Source organism: Pelobates fuscus, chromosome 11 (genome assembly GCF_036172605.1).
Source record: "Pelobates fuscus isolate aPelFus1 chromosome 11, aPelFus1.pri, whole genome shotgun sequence".
Lineage (NCBI taxonomy): Eukaryota > Metazoa > Chordata > Amphibia > Anura > Pelobatidae > Pelobates > Pelobates fuscus.
The window spans coordinates 92,326,158-92,340,601 of NC_086327.1; the positions used below are offsets into that span (position 1 = coordinate 92,326,158).

Here is a 14,444-nt window from a genome sequence, read left to right on the forward strand (position 1 = left end):
TGAAAGGTCAGAGGACAAATGTGTTCCATTAACTAAATATTATTTTGGTGTAATGATAAACAGTCAATGTCAGATACCAGAATATAGAATGGCAACACTAAACCATTGTCCGGATACACTATACACACATACTGCATCCACTACACACACATTGCATCTACTACACACACGGACACACACACACACACACATACTACATCCATTAAATACACACTATCTGCATTCACTACACACACACTCCCTGTGTCCACTATGCACACACACTCTGCATCCACTACACACACACTATATCCACTATACACACACACACACACATACTGCATCAACTACAGCCACTCCCTGTGTCCACTACACATACACAGTCTCCATCCACTATATACACAGTGCATCCACTACACATACACACACACTGCATCCACTATAAACACACTACATCCCCATTACACACACTGATACACCACACATGCACAGTGCATTTACTACACACTCTGCATCTACTACACACACACTCCCTACATCCTCTATAAACACACTGCATCCACTACACACACACTCTCTACTTCCACTATAAACACACTGCATCCACTAAACACACTCTACACACACATACACACTGCATCTTTGTGGGTGGACCTGGGTGGACCCTATGGTGGGACTGCGGTGCAGGTCTGGGGTCCCAGACCTTGAGCTGTGATAGAGGTCCCAAAACTTCTGATAGCAGCCCTAGCTAACGTACTCAGCCTATCAGCATGGTTTTGTATTGTCTCTGCTTAGGCTGAATAGAACCATCCAGCATCTCTCAAGACTAGTTGCAACAAATGCATCCAGAGAATCCAAGTGAGTTTTAAAACCAGTCTAAAACATTTTCAAATCTGACAAACTACATTGGGATGGCACCTGGGCACTCCTGGCACCATAACCACTACATCAGACTGTGGTAGTTATGGTGCATGGAATGTTACCTAAACTTGGTCCAATTTCCTCCTTGTCATAATGTTGTAAAAGATTTCATATCTAAAACACATGTATTTTTTTGCTATGAAATCTATTTATTTTACTAGGAGTATGAAGATCCCTGCCTGCATTCTCCAGTGAGGTTCCCAGATATCTACAGTACATACAGCATATTTAACATGATGTTTCACCTCCAGTTCTCCATTCTCAGCAGCGTCATGTAGAGGCGTTCCTCCAAAGTTATCAGTGCTCATGTCACCTCCATGGAGAAGGAGCCAGCTCAGAACCTTGGCATGACCTCGGCTAGCAGCAAAGTGCATGGCAGTTGCTCCGTCTGAATCTCGATCTGAAAGACTGATGTCTGTACAGCTCATCTGTTCATCGAAAATAAAGAATTTATACATTTTAAAACACATAAGAATATTATTTTAAAATAAATGTATACTCACACCATCTCCTATGGATATGATATACTTTATATGCTAGAATTTAAGTTGCAGGAGTAAAATTAATACAGAGAGCTGTTTAGCACCACCTAATGGTTGACCGTGAAAGTAAAAAAAATATTTGCTGTATTATCTAATTTACTGAATAGTCTAAAATTCTGTTTAGGATGTGGTTTTCAAGCTTCTGCAAAAAAATTTTTTTTTCTGTAAATTGTCCACTTCTTAATAAGAAACCCACATTGCTACATTAACATTTTAAATATAATAACACAATTACACTAACTAAAAAACATATAGAACAATTACTTGTAAAATTAATCTGACAAGGAATGAAAGCTAATTAGAGTGTCCCTGGGCAGTATTCACGCACACTCTTACAACCAAAAAAATAGCTTGATCTTCTTTATTACCCTATCTGGCTGGACTTCCTTTCACACAGCATGACATTGTGTTCAAAAGTGTCAAGATCATGTTATTTTGTTATAATTATGTTTTATGTGTTTTGATACTGTGAAAACTGTTACTGTAGTTATTTATATTTCTCCTACTATTTATTGGTATAATTGTTCCATGTCTTTCCATGAATTTCTACATGTGTTAGCGGCTCTAACCTTGTTCCTGTACTGTATTCCCCTGTTTTTGGCTAATTTATACACTGCTCAAAAAAAATAAAGGGATCACAAAAATAACACATCCTAGAATGAATTAAATATTCTTCTGAAATACTTTGTTCTTTACATAGTTGAATGTGCTGACAACAAAATCACACAAAAATTAAAAATGGAAATAAAATTTTTCAACCCATGGAGATCTGGATTTGGATTCACACTCAAAATTAAAGTGGAAAAACACACTACAGGCTGATCCAACTTTGATGTAATGTCCTTAAAACAAGTCAAAATGAGGCTCAGTAGTGTGTGTGGCCTCCATGTACCTGTATGACCTCCCTACAACGCCTGTGCATGCTCCTGATGAGGTGGCAGATGGTCTCCTGAGGGATCTCTTCCCAGACCTGGAATAAAGTATCTACCAACTCCTGGACAGTCTGTGGTGCAACGTGACGTTGGTGCATGGAGCAAGACATGATGTCCCAGATGTGCTCAATTGGATTCAGGTCTGGGGAACGGGCGGGCCAGTCCATAGCATCAATTCCTTTGTCTTGCAGGAACTGCTGACACACTCCAGCCACATGAGGTCTAGCATTGTCTTGCATTAGGAGTAACCCAGGGCCAACCGCATCAGCATATGGTCTCACAAGGGGTCTGAGGATCTCATCTCGGTACCTAATGGCAGTCAGGCTACCACTGGCAAGCACATGGAGGGCTGTGCGGCCCCCAAAGAAATGCCACCCCACACCATTACTGACCCACTGCCAAACCGGTCATGCTGGAGGATGTTGCAGGCAGCAGAACGTTCTCCACGGCGTCTCCAGACTCTGTCACGTCTGTCACATGTGCTCAGTGTGAACCTGCTTTCATCTGTGAAGAGCACAAGGCGCCAGTGGAGAATTTGCCAATCTTGGTGTTCTCTGGCAAATGCCAAACGTCCTGCACGGTGTTGGGCTGTAAGCACAACCCCCACCTGTGGACGTCAGGCCCTCATACCACCCTCATGGAGTCTGTTTCTGACCATTTGAGCAGACACATGCACATTTGTGGCCTGCTGGAGGTCATTTTACAGGGCTATGGCATTGCTCCTCCTGTTCCTCTTTGCACAAAGGCGGCAGTAGCGGTCCTGCTGCTGGGTTGTTGCCCTCCTATGGCCTCCTCCACGTCTCCTGATGTACTGGCCTGTCTCCTGGTAGCGCCACCATGCTCTGGACACTACGCTGACAGACACAGCAAACCTTCTTACTACAGCTCGCATTGATGTGCCATCCTGGATGAGCTGCACTACCTGAGCCACTTGTGTGGGTTGTAGACTCCGTCTCATGCTACCACTAGAGTGAAAGCACTGCCAGTATTCAAAAGCGACCAAAACATCAGCCAGGAAGCATAGGAACCGAGAAGTGGTCTGTGGTGGCCTTTATTGGGGGTGTCTTGCTAATTGCCTATAATTTCCACCTGTTGTCTATCCCATTTGCACAACAGCATGTGAAATTGATTGTCACTCAGTGTTGCTTCCTAAGTGGACAGTTTTATTTCACAGAAGTGTGATTGACTTGAGTTACATTCTGTTGTTTAAAGGGACTCTCCAGTGCTAGGAAAACAATCCGTTTTCCTGGCACTGCAGGTCCCCTCTCCCTTCCACCTCCCAATCCCTGTTTGCTGAAGGGGTGAAAACCCCTTCAGTGACTTACTAGAGGCAGTGACATGTCCCGCATCGCTGCTTCTTCCTCCAAATGCTTTTCAATGCTTTCCTATGTGGAATTGAGCGACGCTTGAGGTCCTCACACAGCGTGAGGACGTTCAGCGATGCTCTAGCACAGGTTTTCTGTGCTATAATCCAGGAAGTGCCCTCTAGAGGTGGAGTTAACCCTGCAAGGTAATTATTGCAGTTTATAAAAAACTGCAATAATTACACTTGCAGGGTTAAGGGTATTGGGAGTTGGCACCCAGACCACTCCAATGAGCAGAAGTGGTCTGGGTGCCTGGAGTGTCCCTTTAAGTGTTCCCTTTATTTTTTTGAGTAGTGTATATATATATATATATATTTTTTTTTTTTTTACAATCTATATTTTATATTTTTCATTGTTATACAGTTTTTCCAGTAAATCGACTTTTGAGCAAGGCATATGGGTTGAGGCTTTTATACAACGAGCTATTGGGTTGTACTAGGCATGTGCATAGGGAAAATATTCGTCTCGGATCGGCATTCAGAAATTCGGGACTTCATCAATTCGGGAATTCGGCACTTGACCACTTCGGAACTTCGGCAACTTCGGATCTTAGACACTTCGGGAACTTCGGCACTTCAGAACTTCGGCACTTCGGCAACTTCGGAACTTCGGCAACTTCGGAACTTCGGCAACTTCGGAACTCCGGCATTTCGGGACTTTTGTTGCAGCCGCTTGGTAGATAACTCCCTAATTCCCACGGTATCAGGGAGTTATCTACCAAAAGGCTGAAAGACCTAAATTGGTCTTTCAGACAAATTTACTAATACTAAGTAAAAATTACTTAGTATTAGTAAATTGTGCCCCTACTCGCAATACCGCGAGTAGGGGAATGTCTATTAAACAGTGAGCAGCCTGTGGCTGCTTACTGTTAAAAAAAATTAAAAAAGATAAAAAAGGGTCCCCCCTCCCTGAGCAGGTGGGGGCCCTAAAGTAACAAAAGGGGGGAGGACCTATTGTCCTCCCCACCGGCCCCCAACCGTGAGCGGCGGTGGGGGCCCTAAACAAGAATAAGGGGGGACACCTAATGTCCTCCCCCCTGGCGCCCACCCCTGAGTGGTGGGTGGGGGCCTAAACAAGAATAAGGGGGGGACCTATTGTCCTCCCCCCTGGCCCCCACCCCTGAGCGGTGGGTGGGGGCACTAAATACAAACTGGGGGGGACCTATTGTCCTCCCCCATTGCCCCCACCCCTGAGCGGTGGGTGGGGGCACTAAACAAAAATAAGGGGGGGGACACCTATTGTCCTTCCCCCTGGCCTCCACCCCTGAGCGGCGGGTGGGGGCCCTAAATACAAATGAGGGGGGACCTAATGTCCTCCCCCCTGGCCCCCACCCCTGAGCGGCGGGTGGGGGCCCTAAATACAAATGGGGGGACCTATTGTCCTCCCCCTGAGTGGTGGGTGGGGGCCCTAAGCAAGAATAAGGGGGGGGACCTAATGTCCTCACCCCTGAGCGGTGGGTGGGGGCCCTAAATGAAAATGTAACCCCACTCCCCCCAGGTGACTAGGGGTCCCCAAACCCCTAGTCACCCCCTCCACCAAAAAATAAACTCCTACCTACCTCCCTCACCCTAAAAATAATGAGGGGGGACCATTTAACTAAGTACCTTGTAAAATAAAAATAAACTTACCATTTGATGTTTTCTTTCTTCTAAAATCTTCTTTTTTCAGCCCCAAAAAAGGCCAAATAAATATCCATATCCTCCCCCACTTACTTTTGTTTAGGGCCCCCACCCACCGCTCAGGGGTGGGGGCCAGGGGGGAGGACATTAGATCCCCCCCAATTTGTGTTTAGGGCCCCCACCCATTGCTCAGGGGTGGGGGCCAGGGGGGAGGACATTAGGTCCCCCCCCAATTTGTATTTAGGGCTCCCACCCACCGCTCAGGGGTGGGGGCCAGGGGGGAGGACATTAGGTCCCCCTAATTTGTGTTTAGGGCCCCCACCCATCGCTCAGGGGTGGGGGCCAGGGGGGAGGACATTAGGTCCCCCCCCCCAATTTTTATTTAGGGCTCCCACCCACCGCTCAGGGGTGGGGGCCAGGGGGGAGGACATTAGGTCCCCCCCCCCCGCTTATTCTTGTTTAGGGCCCCCACCCACCGCTCAGGGGTGGGGGCTGGTGGGGAGGACAATAGGTCCTCCTACCTTTTTTTACTTTAGGGCCCCCACCCGCTCAGAGGCTGGTTGCTCAATCAGAGACAACATGGGTTTACTTCAGGGAGATCATGCCAAACTAATCTTATAGATTTTTTTGATTGGGTAACTAAAATTATAGATCAGGGTGGTGCAGTAGACATTGCTTACCTAGATTTCAGTAAGGCTTTTGATACTGTTGCACATAGAAGGCTTATCAATAAACTGCAATCTTTAAGTTTGGATTCCAATATTGTTGAATGGGTGAGGCAGTGGCTGAGTGACAGGCAACAGAGGGTTGTAGTCAATGGAGTATATTCGAAGCTTGGGCTTGTCACCAGTGGGGTACCTCAGGGATCTGTACTTGGACCTACTCTCTTTAATATTTTTATTAGTGATATTTCAGAAGGTCTTGATGGTAAGATATGTCTTTTTGCTGATGATACTAAGATATGTAACTGGGTTGATGTTCCAGGAGGGATAAGCCAAATGGCTAATAATTTAGGTAAACTAGAAAAATGGTCAGAGTTGTGGCAACTGACATTTAATGTGGATAAGTGCAAGATAATGCATCTTGGACATAAAAACAGAGTACAGAATATTTGATAGAGTCCTAACCTCAACATCTGAGGAAAGGGATTTAGGGGTGATTATTTCTGATGACTTAAAGGTAGGCAGACAATGTAACAGAGCAGCAGGAAATGCTAGCAGAATGCTTGGTTGTATAGGGAGAGGTATTAGCAGTAGAAAGAGGGAAGTTCTCATGCCATTGTACAGAACACTGGTGAGACCTCACTTGGAGTATTGTACGCAGTACTGGAGACCGTATCTTCAGACGGATATTGATACCTTAGAGAGAGTTCAGAGAAGGGCTACTAAACTGATTCATGGATTGCAGGATAAAACTTACCAGGAAAGGTTAAGATCTTAACATGTATAGCTTGGAGGAAAGACGAGACAGGGTGGATATGATAGAAACATTTAAATACATAAAGGGAATCAACACAGTAAAGGAGGAGACTATATTTAAAAGAAGAAAAACTACCACAACAAGAGGACATAGTCTTAAATTAGAGGGACAAAGGTTTAAAAATAATACCAGGAAGTATTACTTTACTGAGAGGGTAGTGGATGCATGTAATAGCCTTCCAGCTGAAGTGGTAGAGGTTAACACAGTAAAGGAGTTTAAGCATGTGTGGGATAGGCATAAGGCTATCCTAACTATAAGATAAGGCCAGGGACTAATGAAAGTATTTAGAAAATTGGGCAGACTAGATGGGCCAAATGGTTCTTATCTGCCGTCACATTCTATGTTTCTATTTAAAGCTCATCTCTTGGAATTTCAAGCTAATTGAGCATTTATATGTGAATATGAATATTTTGTCCCATTCCTGTTTAGTCAGTGTCTCTCCAGTCTCCCTCTCCCATCTAGCAATGAACTTAGGTGGTGGCCTATTTTCCCCAGATAAATGTACTGCATACAGACAGTATCGAGACCCCTCTCTTGACATGTCGCCTGGCCGTGTAGAGGGTCTCAAAGTGCATGAGGTCCCTGTGGATAAGGTGTTTACTGGCCGAGGTGGAGTAGTAAGTCTTGACTTGGTGATAAGAGAATTTATCTAGACCAGTTGGCGTGGCGTCGGGGCCGGGGCGCATGTCCCTCAAGGTTTTGAGTTTGCTGCTGTCACACCAGAGTCAGGCCTCTGCCAAGGTCTGGATTATGAGTGATGGGTGTCAGTGGGCTGGGGGAAGTGGTCAGATGCTGATAGTAGCAAAGGGAGCACCACACTTTCAGTGTAGCATCAATCAGGGGGTGGTTAGTTCTTAGGCAACTGAATGTCGAGCCACTGAGCCAGAGTAATGAGGGGATTTTTTTCTCGAGCTTGTACAGTTTTGGAATCTGCCCAAAGTTTAGCCATTGGGTGGGCATGCCAGTCAATTATTCTGAGTAAATGTGTGGCCCGATAGTACCCAAAAATGTGTGGCCCAGTACCTCCCTGATGTTTGGGTTGTTGAAGCTGGGCTTTACTGACCCTAGGAGCTCTTCGGTTCCATACATATATTCTGTCTTATCATCTACATGACACCTTCTGCTCATGGCACAGTCTATCAGCTTTTCTCCCCTTCACTTGACTGCTTTGTGCTGTGGTCAGCGGGTCCACATGCTTAGCACTCTGTTATCTAGGGGTTGGTTTAAGGTTTGTTGGGGTGTTTGGGGCTGCTCGCACTTTCTTCCTTTGGATTTTGATTTGGCAAGAGTGGACTATGTTTTATTTGCATTGTATGCCATTTTATATGCCTGCATACAGAAGGATCTTCATCATATGCCCCTGAGGAAGTTCAAAGATTATTGAACAAAACGCGTAGGACTGCTGTATAGTGTACAGAGTTTGTTTTAATTTTATTTTTTATACTGTTTTTCCGGTTCTCTCGACCCTTGGATCTTGTGACTGGAACATTTTATATGATATGCCTGTTTGCCACTTCAATCTTGTAAGTGTGCCCTTATATTAAAGTGTCTATTTTATTAAGATACTCTGCACTATTACATTTCTTTATTTCCTTCTATATATGCCATGATGCTCTACAAGTCCTGAGGTTTCCACCATCTTTACGATATGCCTACAATCAATTTTGGTTTGTGAGTGTGAATAACTATTTTAATTTCCACTCCATTTTTATCGCAACATTATTGCGTTATGTTTTTCTCTGTTTTTATTGTATTGTAGATTATTCCCTTTTCCATATTGTTTTGAGGACCCAGATGAGTCCTTATCTACAGTACATTTAGTCCAAGGGTAATTGTTCAGATTTCTCTATCTATTGCCCATTAAGTGCGTGTTCTATCCACCATTAGGTGCATCTGTCTACTTTATATTTGGCTATTTTATATGCCTGCATACTGAAGCTGGTCTGTAGTTGGCATGTGCACAGGTGTGAGACCTCTTCCAGTTCCAGGTTACAGTTGTCTGGGTACTGCCACCTATCTGCACTTATTATATGAGAGTGGACTACCAGTCCTCAGGAGTGAGCCCCCTGTTACTGTTATATATGCATATTAATGCTATAGACATAATTTTAGGGGTGAGCCCCCGATACTATATTACACACTGTTCCCTGTTTTGGACAGAGGACATTGCACTGTGATGTGCATTGTGCTATTCGGCCTCTCATCTTGGCCATCCAACTGCTTCTCCACTGGAGGCTTGACCACTCAGTAATCTATCTGGGTGAGCCCCAGTACCATACTTCAGCTTGTTTCATGTGTAATGAGAGGATTTAATTGTCACATGGACGAGCCTTGGTTGTAAAGTCCAGACGCGGACTCTCCCTGCACTTCGTTACTGTGCCAGCTGACTCCTGTTATTCTGTCCTCACCTTTAACACTAGAGGAAGACTGAATTTTCCTGGACAAACGGAGAAACCCACTCTTTGACCACAAAAACATTTGACTCTCAAGATCCTCAGAATGATCTTTGTCTGACCATCTCACCAGCTTTATCCCCCATTTTGAAAACCATTGGAACGCTGGGTGCATAATCGCCTCAGGGACGAGTGCCCCAGAACCACTCACCCTGACAAGATAACTCTTGAATTTAATTCAGTTTGGAGTTGATCTTCATTTCTCGTATTAGGTGAGACCCCAAAAGATAATTCAAAAGGGGTTAAAGGCAACACAGTATAAATGTGTCAATCTTTTGGGACCACTGTAAAGGTTCTTTAATTCCTAAATCTCGATCTGACACAGGGTACTCAACTTGATATGAATTATATTACAGAGTGGGTCTGGCACTCTACTTGTTTGCTAGGAAATACAAATACAGCCCTTTTCAAGGAGAGACACAAGGTCACCGTGCTCCATGTAGATGCCAAACTTTCTGATTTGGGATCAAAGGATTTGGGACCATCTGCCAAGGGCCTCCTCTTTGGAGAGAAAATAATTACATAAACATTTCAGAGGTTTGGACAGGGGCCTAGACGTTTGAGGTAGAAGACATGCAAGCTTCACCACTGGTGAGTCTCCACATTAATGCTTTCTTCTCATGTATTCACAGCAGGCACGTTGTCTCTTTTCTTGCAGGAATGGATGACGATATCTTAGGACACCTGGATTCTGCAGACGGTTCAAAGATATGCAATACAACTTCACTCTGCCCCAGTCCAAGTGGCCCTACCTCCACCAATTTAGACCTCAGAGAAGCACAGGACCCTCATCGACTTAGAAATCCAAACACTGTTTGCCAAAGGTGCTCTTTACTTTGTGTACAACTAAGGTGCTTTCTTCAGTAATCTGTTCCTTATCATGAAGAAAACTGCAGATTTCCATCTGCTCATCAATCTGCACTACCTCAATCCCTTCATGGTGTATAGACACTTCAAGATGAAGAGCATCCATTTCTTGTGAGACCTGCTGCCTAAAGACAACTGGTTCAAATGTTTTAATCTCAAGGATGCTTACCTTTTGGTTCTTATAGCCCACAATAGTCAATATTTGTTTTGGTTTCTATGTCCATTTCACCTGTCTCCCTTTTGGTCTCAGCTCAGCTCAATGGTGCTTCACAAAACTCCTAAAGTCAGTCATGGTCCATCTGAGATCTGAGATGACTGCCATTCTCTGGGTTTGGCAAGCCTAAGGAGCATACACCTTTCCCCCATTTGCAAAGATTGCAAGAGTCATGCAACAAATTTGATGTTATTAAGTATTCGTCCTGTTAATTGCTCCCCTCTAGCAGAGCCAGGCTTGGTATACGGATCTTCTGGAGTTATCTCACAAGGTTCCTATACTTCTATCCTCATTTCCTCTCTGTGGCGAAACCCACCTCGCCACGTGTCCTTGGAGGGGGCTGATTGCCCGCCTCTTGCCTTTGGACTATGGACCAGACTTTATGGGAATGTGATACCCCAGATAGCCATACCATGGAGCCTATTCATATAATGAAAGACTATGGGAAAGACTTTAGCTCCATGGCAATTGTACTGTGTGAGTAGGATCTGCGCGCTATTCGGTAGTTTTGTGCGTGCAGATCCCAGCTATCTGGGGATAGGTGAAATGTCTGTGTGTTATGTGTAAATGTGACTTTATGTATTTTAAAGTGTTTTATGTTGTTTTGCAACCATGTGGTTAATGGAGTCTGCCTTTAGTCCTGGATAATTGGATTACTTCTCCAATTAACTCCAGGGCAGAAGGGAGGAAACCAGGGTGCATTGTGGGGATGTTTTTCTGCCAGCCAGAAAGGAACAAAATATACTTTTAGTAACTTTTGAACCCCTGGTCGGATTCATGCCATTTTTTAATATGTTGTTCCCCTGAATGGATTGATTGTGGATATGTATTTTTATGTGAATGTGATGTATGGTTTTAAAGTTATGAAAGTTGTGTAAAAGTATATTTTACACTGTATGCATAATGGGATTATGTGTCACACTAAGGGGAGGGGATGTGTGGGAGGTAACATCTATGTCATTGGTTCTTTTATGCCTCCCCCTGGGTGTGGCCTGTATGTGTGAGTTGGAAATAAAAGCCAGGCTGGATGAGCCAGTCGAGAGTTCCTGTTTTACCCTCAAAGTGATGTGTCGTCTCATTATTGGGGGAAGGATTTATTGCATGCTGTTCCAGTTGACTGCTAGGAGTACAAGCCTATTCGTATGGTTCCTATTCAATGGTCTACAGCATTCATATACTTGGGAGAATTTAAAGGTTTCTCGGATTCGGTGATTGTGGTGTCTGCCAGAGTGCTTGGAGTCCTCAGGAAGCACTAGGAGCATCCATTAACGGAGGTACCAAGTCGGGGTGCCAGGCGATCCGTTACATTGGTGGCAAGCGGTGGGATGGCGTCCTAGTGCGAGGTAAAGCAGCTCGGAGACACAGTTCGTTTGGATTAAAAATTGAGGGCGACGCTAGTGTGCCTACAGCGTCCCTGTCTACACAAAGATTTGGGAAAATGGGGTTCGTAGACCCCTGGGCAACACACACACCTGAGGAAGAGAGTGAATTAGAATGGAGAGATAATGCCCGGAAAGAATTATGGTACGATGCCCTGGAGGAAGTCCAGTATCAACGGCAGCAGCGCCTTCCTGGTGTCGCATACCAGTTGGAGGAACAAATGGCCTGGCGGATGCCGCTTCTGGGAGACCAACCTGGAGGGCAGCGGGTAAGACAACTCGAGTACCTCATGGAAAGGGAACTGAGCCTGGACGCCTCATACCGGGCACTGTGGTGGTGCACTGTCCAGCCAGAGACGTGGAGGGCAGAGGGCATCCAGCCAGAGGGGAGAACTACACGAGCCCTGGCCTGTTGTGGAAAGCCTTAGTGGAGGATGTCGACTTCGGCAGTCCAGCAGAGTCACGGTACTGGGCTATCTTTCATTACCGAGGTGAGATGATACAGGGCCCGAGATCTATTGGACTGGGAGAAGACCTCCGCCGTTTCGCTGCCATGGAACGAGAGCTGGAGATGGACTATGTAGAACTATTAAATTCCTGCCAGCTGCAGAGCAGGGACGCAGACCGGGAAAACTGGGTGGCAGACCCAGACCTGCTAGCCTATAGCTGGGAAAAAGCGGCAGAGGTACCCCCTGCTTCACTACCAGTTGCAGAAGTCCTGGAGAGACCCACAGATGGCAGGTGGAGATGGGATCGAGGTCTCTCTACCGGCCCTACAGGGATGCTGGGCAGTCGGCCCAGATCCCCAGCGGCAAGTTACAGTTCAGAGAGAGGAGCTTGTTACACCCTCTCTCCAGCGGCAGCCTAACCCACCAAGGGGAGACCGTAAGCCCCACACCAGCGCAGATGGGACCGTGGTCTCTGCGCCCAAGTTACAGGGAACTGAAGGAGCCGTCCTCCCTCCCCAGCGGCAGTGTGATTTGTTGGGAATTGGGAGCCCGGTCTCCATTCCCCAGCGGCAGAGTATCCAGCAGGGAATAGAGAGCCCAGCCCCCTTTCCCCCACAGCAGGACTCTGTGCTGGGAGGAGAGACAGTCGGTCTCCCTCCGCAGAGACGGGAAGTATGCATGGGAGAGGAGATTGTTACCACCTCTCCCCAGCGGCGGATCATTAATGTACAGGGAATAGAGAGCCCAGTCTCCATTCCCCAGCGGCAGAGTGTTCTAATGGGAGAGGAGCTGGTTACCACCTCTCCCCAGCGGCAGCTTAATGTACCAGGGGGAGACTGTAAGCCCAACACCTGTGCAGATATGACCGTGGTCTCTGCACTTCCAGCACAGGGGGTAGGGACTGTCGGTCCTGCCCCCCCACAACAGGGCTGTTTAGCCAAAGGGGAGACAGTCTGTCTCCAGCAGCAGAGCTGTGTAACTAAAGGGGAGACAGTCGGTCTCCAGCAGCAGAGTTGTGTAACTCAAGGGGAGACAGTCGGTCTCCAGCAGCAGAGCGGTGTAACTCAAGGGGAGACAGTCGGTCTCCAGCAGCAGAGCGGTGTATTTAAAGGGGAGACAGTCTGTCTCCAGCAGCAGAGCTGTGTAACTAAAGGGGAGACAGTCGGTCTCCAGCAGCAGAGCTGTGTAACTCAAGGGGAGACAGTCGGTCTCCAGCAGCAGAGCGGTGTAACTCAAGGGGAGACAGTCGGTCTCCAGCAGCAGAGCGGTGTATTTAAAGGGGAGACAGTCGGTCTCCAGCAACCAGGCTCCAACAAGACTACTCCCGTGGTAGTGCTAGAAACAGGACAGAGTACCGCTGGTCTCTGCCCCCTCAGCAACCTACCAAGGCAGCCTACCAGTCCCCCACACAGCCGTGGTGAGGCACCTGAACCTGGACAAGATTCTCCCTCACCCAGGTGTAGTAACTGTTTATTGTGGGTGGGCTGCTCTGCTGTTTCTGTCTTGTGGGTGGGCTGCTGGACTAACAAGGGCACTGACCGGCAGGAGGTCAAGTACCCTGTTAGTCTGGGGGGTAAAGGGGAGAAGTGTGGCGAAACCGACCTCGCCACGTGTCCTTGGAGGGGGCTGATTGCCCGCCTCTTGCCTTTGGACTATGGACCAGACTTTATGGGAATGTGATACCCCAGATAGCCATACCATGGAGCCTATTCATATAATGAAAGACTATGGGAAAGACTTTAGCTCCATGGCAATTGTACTGTGTGAGTAGGATCTGCGCGCTATTCGGTAGTTTTGTGCGTGCAGATCCCAGCTATCTGGGGATAGGTGAAATGTCTGTGTGTTATGTGTAAATGTGACTTTATGTATTTTAAAGTGTTTTATGTTGTTTTGCAACCATGTGGTTAATGGAGTCTGCCTTTAGTCCTGGATAATTGGATTACTTCTCCAATTAACTCCAGGGCAGAAGGGAGGAAACCAGGGTGCATTGTGGGGATGTTTTTCTGCCAGCCAGAAAGGAACAAAATATACTTTTAGTAACTTTTGAACCCCTGGTCGGATTCATGCCATTTTTTAATATGTTGTTCCCCTGAATGGATTGATTGTGGATATGTATTTTTATGTGAATGTGATGTATGGTTTTAAAGTTATGAAAGTTGTGTAAAAGTATATTTTACACTGTATGCATAATGGGATTATGTGTCACACTAAGGGGAGGGGATGTGTGGGAGGTAACATCTATGTCA

The 14,444-nt window shown here is 46.2% G+C and overlaps 1 protein-coding gene across 1 annotated transcript in view; it reads right to left on the minus strand.

Annotated features, from left to right (window-relative positions):
- Window positions 1-14,444, minus strand: part of ESPN (espin) — a 223,353-nt gene that overhangs the window by 143,107 nt on the left and 65,802 nt on the right. The window contains exon 4 of the mRNA XM_063436450.1: window positions 1,146-1,328. Within this exon, the coding sequence (XP_063292520.1) occupies window positions 1,146-1,328 (183 nt within the window). The remainder of the gene's footprint in view (window positions 1-1,145; window positions 1,329-14,444) is intronic.